Source organism: Mesitornis unicolor, unplaced genomic scaffold (assembly GCF_000695765.1).
Source record: "Mesitornis unicolor isolate BGI_N332 unplaced genomic scaffold, ASM69576v1 scaffold2032, whole genome shotgun sequence".
Lineage (NCBI taxonomy): Eukaryota > Metazoa > Chordata > Aves > Mesitornithiformes > Mesitornithidae > Mesitornis > Mesitornis unicolor.
In genome coordinates this window covers 2,411-15,867 of record NW_010169675.1, presented here as the reverse complement: position 1 = coordinate 15,867, position 13,457 = coordinate 2,411, and the positions used below count along the sequence as shown (strand labels likewise).

General features: G+C 37.6%; 1 protein-coding gene across 1 annotated transcript in view; it reads left to right on the top strand.

The window, feature by feature from the left end:
* The window catches only part of MYO1B (myosin IB), a gene marked incomplete at its 3' end in the record, with an annotated part of 86,562 nt that extends 73,654 nt beyond the window's left edge, over window positions 1–12,908 (top strand). Inside the window, exons 18-26 of the mRNA XM_010179409.1 lie at window positions 352–445; window positions 890–1,039; window positions 3,227–3,295; window positions 4,969–5,055; window positions 5,356–5,442; window positions 8,046–8,132; window positions 11,273–11,347; window positions 11,760–11,894; window positions 12,802–12,908. Of these exons, the coding sequence (XP_010177711.1) occupies window positions 352–445; window positions 890–1,039; window positions 3,227–3,295; window positions 4,969–5,055; window positions 5,356–5,442; window positions 8,046–8,132; window positions 11,273–11,347; window positions 11,760–11,894; window positions 12,802–12,908 (891 nt within the window). The remainder of the gene's footprint in view (window positions 1–351; window positions 446–889; window positions 1,040–3,226; window positions 3,296–4,968; window positions 5,056–5,355; window positions 5,443–8,045; window positions 8,133–11,272; window positions 11,348–11,759; window positions 11,895–12,801) is intronic.
* Window positions 12,909–13,457: the final 549 nt, after the last annotated feature.

Below are 13,457 nucleotides of genomic sequence, written 5' to 3'. Positions count from 1 at the left end.
TTTTTACGTTACTGTGAGAGCCCTTCCTTTCTGTGTTTTGTTTTGTTGGTCCTTTTCTTAGCTAATTTTTAAAGTAAAATCTTACAGATGTAAGAGGAAGAAATAGGCCATTGCTGATGATGTTAAATAGAAATTGCTCTTTTTTCATCAAATTATTCTGTATCTTTACAGTGATTATTCTTGCCTTTAGCTAAATAACCAGTGAGTACATGAGTTAGATTTTCAATCTTCTTATGTGAAGCACTATTTAGGAATTTAAAATATGCTTTCCATGTATTAATCTGTGAATATGTAAACTACAAGTTTTAGAGCTGGCGGTCATGTTTGTTAAGCTCATTTACTTCTTATTAGGGCTGGAGTAGAGGTACTGTTTAATGAATTGGAAATCCCTGAAGAAGAATTTTCATTTGGTAGATCAAAGATATTCATCCGCAACCCAAGAACGGTAAGTGAATAATGTCTTCCCCTGCAAAATCAAGCCAGCTTTCATGAGGATAGTCTGTTATCAACTGCATAATTCACTGGCTGGTTACTACAGATTTTTCTAGATACAGTGCTTTGATACATTCCTGTAGAATATAGAGTTAAAAAAGGCTCTTTTCAATGTTAGACCCATTAAAATTGGTGTGAATGAAGACTCTGCAGTAGCTGTCAGCCTGAATTTAATGTAACTGTCATGCACTGACTTGTGGCAGTTTATCTGCCACAAACCCTGTTGGTGTATCTGCCTATAGCTCTGAAGATGAATAAACTAAAAGGTGTATGAAGGGGGATTTGAATCAAGAGAGATTATTTTTACAAAAGCAATGCTTATGGTCTTTTTTTGTCTTTTTTCCCCTACTGTTTTTCTTCCAATGTCAAACAAAACCCTAAAAACCCCCACACACAGCTCTTCAAACTGGAAGATCTCAGAAAGCAGCGGTTGGAGGACTTGGCTACTCTAATTGGGAAGATTTATAGAGGTTGGAAATGCCGTACACGCTTCTTGTTAATGAAAAAAAGCCAGATTGTGATTGCTTCCTGGTACAGGAGATACGCAGTAAGATAATATCTTTACTAAATGGGGAGTTCTTTTTATTGCTTAATGTGGGGGGTTTTTTATAAACTTGATATGGTATTTTATATAACCCTTGTATTATACTTTTCCTTGATATGTGTGGAGAAGTGTTGAAAGAATTCAATTTTATATTAGTATTTAAGTACCAAATATGTGAATAAAAGAAAAAATTGTTTCTAGAGACCGCTATTAAGTACTTACTTTGTGCTTGTGCTTAAATAATTAAACAGCTCACCAGTGTCCTTTAGCTCTGGGAGAGCAGGATTTTGTGGCCCAGCTGGAAAGAGTCTTTTTCATTCAGCTAAAATGCTGTGTTGCCTGGCACTTAGCGTGCTCTCAAAACATATGGTTCATGTGTGAAAAATGTTCGGTAATATACATGTGCAGTTCTGTGGAATTCAGTCATTCCTAAGGCTTTTTGTAGTTTTGCCTTATTTGGAACATTTGCATTTGAGGCTCAAGAATGCTGCTTGGGAGGATCCCAGGGCTTTATTTTAATTATAGCTCATAAGACTCAGTAGTTCAGTAGTTATTATTGATACAGTTCTAGAATAGTTTCAAATGGGTTTTTAGACTGGATATTCTGTGTCCTGAACTGAACAGTACTGTTCAATTACTCTCTTACGTCTTTTTGTCAGTTGGCAAATAACATTGACATACATGATAAAAAAAATGATTGTTTTTAAGTTTTAAAACAAGTCTTAAACATCTCAGCTGCATTTTGTTATTGTGTGCGTAACGAAAAGTTTGATAAAATACATGATATGGGAAGAAAGCATCTGCTTAAATTGCAAGTTGCAGAATTGACTATCACCGTTTTTAAGTTTATGAGCACTTCTGTTTATCATCTTGAAAGCCTTTAGTGTTAGGTTCAGTTATGCTGGATAATTAGAAGTATAGATCAAGTGGAAAAAGTATGAATAAATGCTTTTTCACTGTAAAAAACTTTCTCTCTGAACTTCTGTGACTGAATGCACCTTTTCTGCAAACAGCATCATTACAGAATTGCTTTGTGCCCATATGGCTTCATTATGATCTCATCTAATCCTAATGAATTAAAAATTGAGTTGCCACAACTAGATTGGTATGACTTTTATTATAAAGAAATGAAAACAAATACATGACCAAGTTCAGATCTTTGTTGATTTCTAAACTTTTGATTTCTTTACTGGCTCATGGGTGAAACATGGCAGCAATTGTCTTTGAATGCAGGATGAAGTCATACAGAGACCCTCAGAATTACTTATAGGTGACAATAGCAGTGTTTCCTCAGCCTCTTCATGTAGATGGAGGACACCATTCTCCTAACTCAACATGACTATTAGGCACTGTGCTTTGGAAGGTTTTGTAAGGAATTCCTTGCATGATCAAAGCTTTTTGACAACTCCTTGTGCTGGAGGCTTGGGTACAGGATCTGCAGACACTGGCCTGTCTGTTCCCTTACAAAGCACGACAGATGTCAGTCATGGCATGAATGTGGCCTAGAGGGGAGTTTTTCTAGGTTACTCACAGAAATGTTCACTGTAGTTGAGTGGGCTGAGTGCAAAGTCGAAAAGCCTTATTGCAGAGTTTAGTATTGCACTAACCACTGGTCTACTAGAGAACTGATCTTTTTAGAAGGCAAATGCTTGGCTATCCAGGAAATTTATTGTTCAAACTGGCTTACTTGGGTAATATTCCAGCATGTCATTCAGGAATCCCTCAGTTTTCTATTTTCCTGTTCCTAAGTTTCAAATCAGCATTTGGTATTATAAAGGGACTGTGGGTAATAGGAACAGCACAAGTGTCATGAAAAGATGGTAAAAAGCTTAGCCAACAAACCTAAGCGTTTGTGACTAGTTTGTATGCTATACTGTTGGTGGGAAAGACAAATAAAGCAGTTATTGTTAGTATTTAATCCAGCACTTTTGTGCTTTTGACCATGAACTTAGTGTTTCTGTAAACAGAGAGTGATATTGTCCATCCAGCATTGTTGATGGGCTTTGTTTCCCCTGGAGTTGAACACAGAACCTACTCTCTGATCTGCTTGGTCAAAATTTCTTCTCTTTTTACATTTAGTGCTTGTGTCCTTAATCATATTTTCAAATGTTAACAGTGAAGGTTTTATTGTACAGTATTTTACAGTTGCAATATTCTGTTCTAAGCATCGCATATTTATTTCCAATACAGCAACAGAAAAAGTATCAGAAGATAAAGAGTTCGGCTATTATAGTACAGTCTTACATCAGAGGATGGAAGGTGAGTTTCCCACTACTGCTGCTATGTCTGCATGGCGAGGTAAGGAGCAGGTCAGAAAACATGTTCCAAGTGCACTGAGCCTCCTGACTTTCACGCCATCTGTCCATTGAGCTGTGGCTGTGCCTTAGCTGTTGTTAAACACTCGTGTTTGCCATAGAAGAAGTGAGTTTGGGATATCTGCCTGTAGCCTGGGCTCTAAATCCCTGCAAACTGTGAGTAGAAGGCTGGGACCACACTAAATTACTGGGTTATCCTTGGAGCATCCCCTGACAGAGAGTTTGGAGAGAGGTACCCTCTTTACATGGGCTGGAGTGTGAATGAGTGAGTCTGGTGTCCAGAGCAGACCTAGGTATGTGCTAACCAGGCAGCCTGGCAGCCCCAGAGCTGGATGGTCCAGAACTCTGCCACTGGGATTGTAAAAACTGTAGCATTGCACTGATTTGGAAGAAATATGTCGTGGTTGGCAGTTATTTTACGGTTATGAAAACAGGCTTAAAATAAAGAGTTTGGGTCACCTGGCCAGTACGTTACTTGGGTTAAGTCTTCATTTCTCCTCTGTGTGCCAAGCGAAGGGGTGAAAGTGTACTGCACTCAACTTGTGCTGAGCACAACTTTATTGCTGTTTGCTTGTTGTCTACCTCAACTTTGCTTCTTCTCTGAGAGGTTTGTACTTCGTGAAGGGATAATCCTGCAGCTATAGTAGAGACTTAAGGAATGATGCTGTAATAAGAGGTGAAAATGAGGTTAATAGCTTACATGAAAGCAGCCACAGTGCTTAAAGCAGCTAGTGCTGTCCAGTTCCAGAAAAAATGTCTCTGGGAACATTTGTTTTCTTACTGACCTTTCTCCACACCACTGAATGTGGCTTTCTCCTCTATGTAGGGAAGAGAGAACTGCCTTTAATTCTGAAGTAATTTCTGCCTTTAATTTCTCCTTCATTCTGGAGTAATTATCTTCCTGTCAGATGGGGAAAGAAGGGACTGCAGTTACTAGCTATAGGTGTCAACAGCCCTCTCTGGCCCAGAAGTTTTTAAAGTTTGCCAGCATAATTCAATTTTACTATTTTTCTTGATTTTTACCTTTTATTATTTTTTTCAAATGAATTAAAAATATCCTCTCAGTCTAACTATGGACATGCTGTCTTTTTCCGTGAGCCTTATTTGAAGAAAAGTGGCTAAAAGCATCATCTCATCTTGAGTTCCAGTTTTCTGTTTGTCATTGGAGAACACACTCTTTTGTGGTAGCACTGCCGTGGATAAAAGCCTGGTATGACAGCAGCCTTAAGTGTGACCTACAGCCAGGCAATTTACTCGTGATTTATTCTTTATTGCTGTCTAAACAGGTAAGACATATACTCTGGAGGAAAAGTGTTGCTGCCATTGTACAGACAGACATAGATATCTCAAGTGATGCAGCAAACCTGAGAGAAAACTGAACATTGAGCTAAGATCCCCTGCACTGCCAGTCTCAAGCTCTCACTTCTGCGCAGGATCCTCCCTTGAACATTGAATGTTAGGCTGTGTAGCATTTATGGATTTATTTGCTTGAGGATTTGGAGGCATTGTGGTTTTTTTTGTTTTGCCTGGATTTAGAGGTTGCAGTGCCTTAGTTTAAAATCATTAAGAAATTACGGTTATTTTTTTGAATAAAATAATGTTTTCAATTGTTTACAGGCTCGGAAACTTCTTCGGGAGCTTAAGCATCAGAAGCGTTGTAATGAGGCTGCCACAGTAATTGCTGCTTATTGGCATGGTACCCAGGTAAGAAAACAGCAGCAAATTGTGCAGTTCATTTTCTCTGCATAGAATGAAGAAGCCCCTTCAGGATAAAATTGTCTGGGAATATTTTCAGTGGCTTAAATGGCTGACTTTTTTTTGTTTCTCTTTGCTGCTAACATGTTTTAGCTGATGCAGTCTGGGAAGCTGGGACACGCTTTAATATTTGCTGTTTGTAGTGACTGGTTTCTTTCTTTCTTTCTTTCTTTCTTGCACTATTGGGAACTTGCAGTAACCTTTTTCTTTCCTAAGCTTTTCTATATCCCATTTTCAAATGCATCACAGGCACGAAGGGAACTGAGACGACTGAAGGAGGAGGCTAGAAATAAACATGCTATTGCTGTTATTTGGGCTTACTGGCTTGGATATAAGGTACTTCATGCACATATCACATGCCTCCCTTCATTACCCAACAATATCAACATTTAATAAATAGTAAATAGTGAGAATTAATGACTAATACAATAGACTCTAAAGTAGTAGAGCATGATCATTGATTCCTTCTATTTCCATCCATGCCACACTTAATAAATCTGACAATATTCTGTATGTCAGTTTTTTGTAGAGTAGGAAAATCTTTGCATGGCAGCAAAGTAATGATTTGCACTAACAAGCCATTAGACTAGATTAAAAATTACTAGACTACAGTATTCTCAAATTAGGAAATGCATTTAACTACATGTAAATGTGCAAAGCATGGTCTGTGGGGGGAGAGAAGGTTGGGAGTTTCTTTGGTGTGGTTTTGTTCCCCCCTAACAAGTGCTTTCAGTGTCACTATATTAAAGATCCAATTGAGATTTTCACCAGGCTGTGTATTCTGTACCCTGGGCAGCCTTTGTTTAAAAGTTCAAATTGACACTATTATGTTTTGCTAAATTTTAGTTTTAATTGGTTTAATTGGTTCTGTGGCTGTGATTTGAACCAGTAAGAAAACTTCAGTAAGTACAAGTAAAGCACGGTTTTATGACCTGATCTTTTAGCAGAAAATGAAGTCAGTTTGCAATTCTAAACTTACAGCCCTAGAAAAATCCCAGGAATTCTAGCATCAGCTGTTTGTTTTCAGAAGCAAAGTCCCACTGAAAGATTCTTGCTAATCCCCAGCCTGCAGTTGTGTGCTATGTAACCATTTGAAATGCTGTTCACTAGAGGCCAAAAATGTATTGGTTTCAATTAATAAATATGTAATTTAGTTGAAAACCCTATTCAGTAAATATGTTAAGTTTAAAACATTTTCCAGTTATTACTTAGGTTGGAGGAGTTGTGGGGGGCTGTTGTCAGAACACCTTGCCAGCTAGAGGGGGAAATGTGCTCAAATTACCTCTGAAGTATAATGCTGAGTTTGGCCTTTGCTATTTTGATATAAAATGATAACGAAATGGCAGCCCTGGGAGTCCAAACAAACATGTACAAAGTTTCCCTCATACTAGAGAGACTTTGCATCTTTTCAGTTTTAGGTATTTAGGTAGCTATGTACTTTGACAGACACAGTGTCCTCTACATTTTTTTAAATGCAATACTTTGATAGTTTATTTTATTTTTAACCAGACTTCCTTTCACCCAAAAAGTTGCTCAGTACTGCCGAAGTAATATTTACTTTCCTAGGTTTAAGCTATTATTTAAAGTAAAAAAGGACACATCCAGAAAGCAATATCAATTGGCTCACAGGAATTTAATGAAAAGTTGCCACCTTATTCCTTAAATATAAAAGATCTAAATATAGTATATATATAAATACCAAAGATAAGAATCTAAATTGAGTTGAGATTAGAAAAATAATTACGACATCTGATAAGTATAAAACTTGTTACTGGTGTGATGCTTTCTCTTTTCCCAGTGGAATATTTAAAACAAAAGCTTCTGAAAGCTATCCTCAGAGATCACTTGCTTTACTAAAAAAACCCCAAGCTTATAGACCTCAAGTACTCAGTTTCCTTCCTTTTCACAAAACAAATACATAGCTTTGGCAGAGTCCTTGTTTTTACAGTGCTGTATAGTAGGAGCTTTTGTCCCAAACAGATGAGTGAAAACATACTCTTATGAGAGCCTCCATGTAATGCAAATTAACCTTTCTAGCTACATCAGAGAAGTGTAACTGGCACAGGCAGGAACTGCTGTTGCACAAATCTGTTTGACAACATGGAACTTGACAGCTGCAGATACATCGCTAGAGCTGCTGATCCTAGAAGACTGGAACTCTTCAATTTACTTGATTTTTATCATCAGATAACTGAATAACAAATCTACTGGTATCTCCTAAAATGTGAGATTCTGTTAAATTGCCCATGCGTGCCTTTTTGTTTAGAATACTTTGCAGATTGCTTTTCTAACATGGGAATGATTGATGAAATGTAGGTAGGTGCCCATGTCTTTGTACATGAGGGAGGTACTAGGTCTGGGGGGTTTATCCCTTCATTCTGTAAAGTCAGACATAATTTACCAGGCTGGAGAACTTAAAGTACATAAAGATCAAAATTAAATGTAAGCTCCAGAATAAAAGCCCTCAGTACAGTGCCAGTAATTCATCATTATACACATAGTTTCAGAGTCTATTCTGTTCTGCCCAGGCACTTGCCAGTGGAAGAAGTGACTAGACAGTGAGATCTGAGCAAGTCTTGATTTCCATATGCATAATTTTGATCATAAAAAAAATCTCAAGATACTGCAGGCAAAGTTCTCCATTAGAATCAAGTTACAAGATACTTACCACTAGTTGCAAGGTGTGCACAGAAGAGAAGATGGAAACACTGACAGTGAATAATAGGGCTGACAAAATTCTTATCTGTACGTGTCACTTAATTGACCTCCTGTGTGGCTTCACACCAGTTCACAAATGGGATTTTAAAGGTTAAATGCTGTTCTTCCAGCTTTCTATATCTCGATTGTAAGTTGGCTGTTCTGTTTGGGAGAGGCCTTTTCCTAGTCATTGTGCTATCTGCATCGGGCTGTCTCTTTTGTTCACTATCTAAACCTTTTAGGCTCGAAGGGAATTGAAACGCTTGAAGGAGGAGGCTAGGCGTAAGCATGCTGTTGCAGTCATTTGGGCTTACTGGCTTGGACTGAAGGTACTTTCTCAAACACTCCTGTCTGTCAACATGAACTCAATAAAGCGTGGCATCTTACTAACACTTAATAAGCAACCAGTTATGTGGGTTACTAGTAAGAATGATTTTTACACAGAATTATGTTGCTTAATTTTGTCATGGACTTCACTGAAAAATTCAGAAGCTGAAAAAGCTTCATTTACAGCGATATTTAGGCATCAACAGTTTGGGTCATATCAGTAATTTCAGTTTTTAAATGAAAGACCAATATCAGATTAAAAGGACTCTATTATGGTTGTTGACTTAAAAACCTGACCTGCGTTGGCACAGATCCTATCTGGAAAGCTTACAAGCATGTATTTTGTTACTGTGACCTCTGCTCGTTTGAATGGGAAGCAGGGTGGAGCTGTTTGACTCTCACTGCTGCTCACATGAGACCCCTGACCCCAGTGTCGAGGGCATGGTGTAAAGCTAATGATAATGTCCTATTGCTTCCATCAAGCATTTTTAGGGCATGGCATTGCATGCACTTACCTGTGGCTGGCAGCAGCCGTGAGTTACCAGAAAAATTGAGACGTACAAGAGTCTTTTGTTTTCTGTCCCTTGCTTTCAAGGACTGGTTGGCAAAAGAGCACACATTTGTAATCTGGAAAAATGTAGTTCTGCTCTGTAAATAGACTATGGGAATGGCATCTTGAGGTGTTTCAGGTCTGGGCCCAAATGGTTTACGTACTACAGTTTTCAAGCATAGTTTTACAGATGCAGTCCTGAAGAACTGTGGAAATCTAAATCAGTTTTGTTTGGCTGGGTGTCACTTTTGCTAATAGGGGTATTGTAGACTTCAGAAGTATAAAAGGGAACAATTTACTTGATAATGTAGAGTAAAGCCCAGCTCTCATATTCTCATACTTGTTCTAACAATGATGAAATGGGAAAAACAGTTACAAAACATGTAATTATATATAATGTATGTATATTATGTATGTAAAAATTTCATTACAATACATACATGGAAACCAGAGCTGGAAATACAAAGGAGCCATTTTAAGAAGTCATTCTGCAGATCAGAATCACACTTTAGGTACTACTGCCAAAGTGGGTCTGTTTTTATGATTTTAAAATAAGAATATGTCCCTCCTGAGAACTCAGAGGCTGTTTTATATCAAACAGCGGCATTTAAATGAAAACAGATGAATCCAAAACCTTTAAGGCACGTTACAGCAGGAACATGTTTCTGCCTGTCTGTGGTGTGGTTTTTCAGTGTAGTTTTAAAATAGTGTAAGTGGCACTTCTGGCTCACCTGAAACACGCAGATATCTCTGAGTAAGAGCATAGTCTGTAGTTCCAATATACCAGTTACCACAGGCAATTCTCATTTGCCTGATGACAAAGTATTTTCACCCATGACACATGGAGGTGAAGATTTAAAGTTGATACAAGTTTAATGGTTTGGTATCAAAATTAAACCGTTAATTCTTGAGTCTTTTTTTTGGATTGTATAATAAGTAGATTTTAATAGCATTTGTGGTACTTTCCAGATTTAGGCTTCTCTGGAACACTTGCATTTCTCAGTGCTTGCTTTGCAGCTTCCCTGCAGTGCCAATAGGATGTGTGGGTGTATATTAATCCCTTTGTTCCAAATTAATTTGCACACCTTGCAGCTCACTAAGAATAATATAAAGCAACATCATTAAAGAGAGTCTATGAGAACATGGTGAGATTTGGGATGATTGTGGTTGGAGTGGCTTTGAGTGTGTTAATTTCCATCCCTGAATAATAAATAAAGGATGTACACTAATTACAGAGCACTAAACATTACAGAAAATCAGTGAATAAGAACTCTAATGGTTTTTCTTATAAAGTGAGGTAAAAATTATGGGCTGTATTTGCATAGAATGAAGACAGCTGAATGCTGCCTGTTTTGTTGATGCATCTTAATGTGTAGTTAAACAAAGCCAAATTTTTAAATCCCAAATGTTGACAAATTCTTGCTTTCAAAATGCTGGCTTATCTTAAAATGAATGTCACTTAGTATGGGGCAGAAGGTGTGCTAGGATAAACCAAGTGAACCTTTTTTTAGAAGTTGACGTAGGCTTTTCCTCTGTGGGTCTCTTTATTTTCTGGTTACAGCGAATTCAGCAATGCAGAGCGACTTGGCTAAAACCACGACATTTGCTCTGGGGTAAATTATGCAAAGCCACGATGTTTTCCCTGGTTTTTGCTCAAAACTTATAACAGGTGTGTTGCAAGCTGTGCCGAAGTCTGGAAAAAATTAGGGGATGCTTCAGCTAAATTGATGTGAGCCTGGCTTCACACAAAACTGCAAAAAGGTCGTGCTCTCTCACATTGGGTTTTCTGAGGCATGGGGCAGGATTTCGGTACTATGATAATTAGCACTGGTAGAAATACCGAGGGCAAAACAAATACTCTGAAACTTGCATTTACAAGCATGTCTAAAAAATAAGGATCACCTGCAAGTATGGTTCTCAGTGCTCACTTTTTAAAATTTTTTAATTTTTTTAATAAATTTTAGGAGCAAATATCAAGCTCTCTGACATTAAGCAACATCTGTGTTCATTCTCTGCTCTTATCAAGCACCAAAACCTTATTTTCAGTATAGAATGAAGACTGCTTGAGTGAAAAGGTTTTTTTCATGCATAAGTCTGGTCTGGAAAAAAAATCCCATTTTTATTATAGAAAACTCTGAGTATTAAGAATCTTAAAGGAGAAAAATCAGAAACAGTTCGTCAGTTAACTATGTAATTAACATCAGTTCAGAGTCGCTTCAGACACAATAAAATATGTATCACTGATGATGCCTCACTTTTTCCAGTCCAACTTTATGCAGAAGCCTATGAAAATAAATTCACGCTGTGAATTCAGCAATATTTGAATAGCTTGCCTTTCCAGAGGAAAGTATTTCAAATTCTCTGTTAAATTTGCAAATGACTGTACTCAGGTAATCTGAGGTAACTTTCTGACCTCTTGATCCATGCTCTGGTTCATATATTTTAAGTGTGCCTAGTCAGTGTTCCTGTTTCAGGGAACACTTTGCATGTTTGTGTGCTTTTTAAGTATTTTCTGCCATAGAGCTCTATAAACCAGTACCTATGCAAACAAATTCATTTGTATTCACTTTGAGGGTTTGTTTAACTTTTCAGGTCCGTAGAGAATACAGGAAATTCTTCAGAGCCAATGCTGGAAGAAAAATTTATGAATTTACCCTTCAGAGACTTGTATGTATATATCCGTACAAAGCAGATGCACATTTTCTGTGTTTTAAATTTTTGCTTTCTCGCAAAAGTAACAGCTTTATTATGGCTTTGATAGTCTTTGTAAGGAAATGTCCAAGCTAAGCATATGGAAAATTGACAACTTAAATATTCTGATGTTGTAAAGGAAGAATAGTGGTAGTGTTTTGAAGATGTTAGAATGGTACTAACTAAACATTTGCCACACTTGTATGATATCTAAATCTGCTTTTCTCAATATATCTGTCTTTTAAGATCAATATTCAGGTTTATGAAAACTGAGAGTTGCAGTTTGGTAACTCTGCTTTTAATCCCAGAGCATCTGCTTTTCCTTGCTTATTTCAGTAATTCTAGTATTTGAACATTAATAAAACATCTTGCTTCAATTTTATCACAGATGCAAAAATACTTCCTGGAAATGAAGAATAAGATGCCTTCTTTATCACCAATAGATAAAAACTGGCCAGCGAGACCTTACCTTTTCTTGGATTCAACTCACAAGGAGCTAAATAGGATTTTCCATTTGTGGAGGGTAGGAAACATTATGGTCCAGTCTGTGCAGAACTTCATCACATGGTTTTCAGTAGTTTTGTGCTGTTCATGAAGAACCTATTTTTAGGATGTAGTTCTTCCAGTTCCAGACAGGATATTTTATTTCTTTGAAAGAAGTATGTCTTTTAATCATTGTCTTTGGCCTGCAAGGGGTATAACTATCCTGCCTACTCCTTTCTGGTGCTAAGGGGAGAGGATTGCTTCCTGCCACCAGCTTTTAACTGTACAGTAAAGCAGTATGCCTGTTGCCTGCTAATTGGTAGCTTATAATACTTGTGTGTCCTTGGCCAGGACTGGAACTAGCTCTTAGACCAACATTGGAAGTACCGTGTGGAATTTTTTACTTATGAACTGTGGTTAGCTGAAATTTGGTTTGGATCTTTGGATCGAGAGAACGGCGAGAATCTGAATAAATGCTGATGAGACATTTTACTGATCTTGTGGGCTATGGTTTCTGTGAATTGTCAAGGAACAGTTTTTCTTTCTGCAAAATTCATCCTCTCAGCTATGTTTTGTTCTTTCCATCTGTTTACATAAAATTCTGCAATCATGCAACTATGTATGTTTCTGTGAACCTTTTTAGCATAGTCTTCCAGTGACTGGTATTTGATAGATTAAGCTCCTGTTCAAATGCAGCATGCTTAAATTATATGTTTAGCGATAGTTTTTGATGTAATTTAGAACTATCTAGAATGGCTGAGGAGAAAACCACCTCTGCTGTTTGTTACTGTGCTACAGTGGCATGTAGGATGGAGCTGAGTCACTTCAGAAGTATACAAAGAATGTGCATCTTGAGCAATAAGCAAACATTAGTCTGTGGTGCTGCTGCTTCAAATCAGATTTGGAAGGATAATTTTTTGGTATGTTTAATATATCATGTTTTCTAGTGTAAAAAGTACAGAGACCAGTTCACAGATCAGCAGAAGCTTATATATGAAGAAAAACTGGAAGCAAGTGAACTTTTCAAGGACAAGAAGGCTTTATATCCAGCCAGGTAATGACTTAACTCTGCCACTTTTAGTGCACAGTAAATTCAGTATCCTTCCATAGATTTAGGAAATTAAGGAAGATTTTGCTTTTTCTCTTGAACAGGAAAGTGCATTTTCCTTGTTTGATAACATCCCTCCATCATTGTACTTTACAATGCTGGAAACTGGTGTCAATTTGCTTCTAACTTAGGCCTTGTCGCAGCCCACTAATCCTGTGATACTGAGCACTTCTCTCCAGAAGCCATGATGTTTTGCCATTCTAACCCCCTGTGACCTGTTCACATTGTAAAAATTGGAGAACTTACAGAAGGGAGTAACCCTCACCCTTTCCCCTAGTTTCCATCACACTGGTTTCTGCAACCAGTAAGTGTGGAGTGAACTGAAAGGCTGTAAGTGTCAATGTCGCTCTCAGATGAGGCATCCCAGGGAGCCTCCCCTATGTTCAGACTTGGTACATTCTGAATAGTGCTCTAGTGTGAGGGCTAGGTCATTTAAGAGTTAGATATGTTGGCTTATATCTTTTTGAATGGATACTTTTAAAAAAAAAAGTTCTT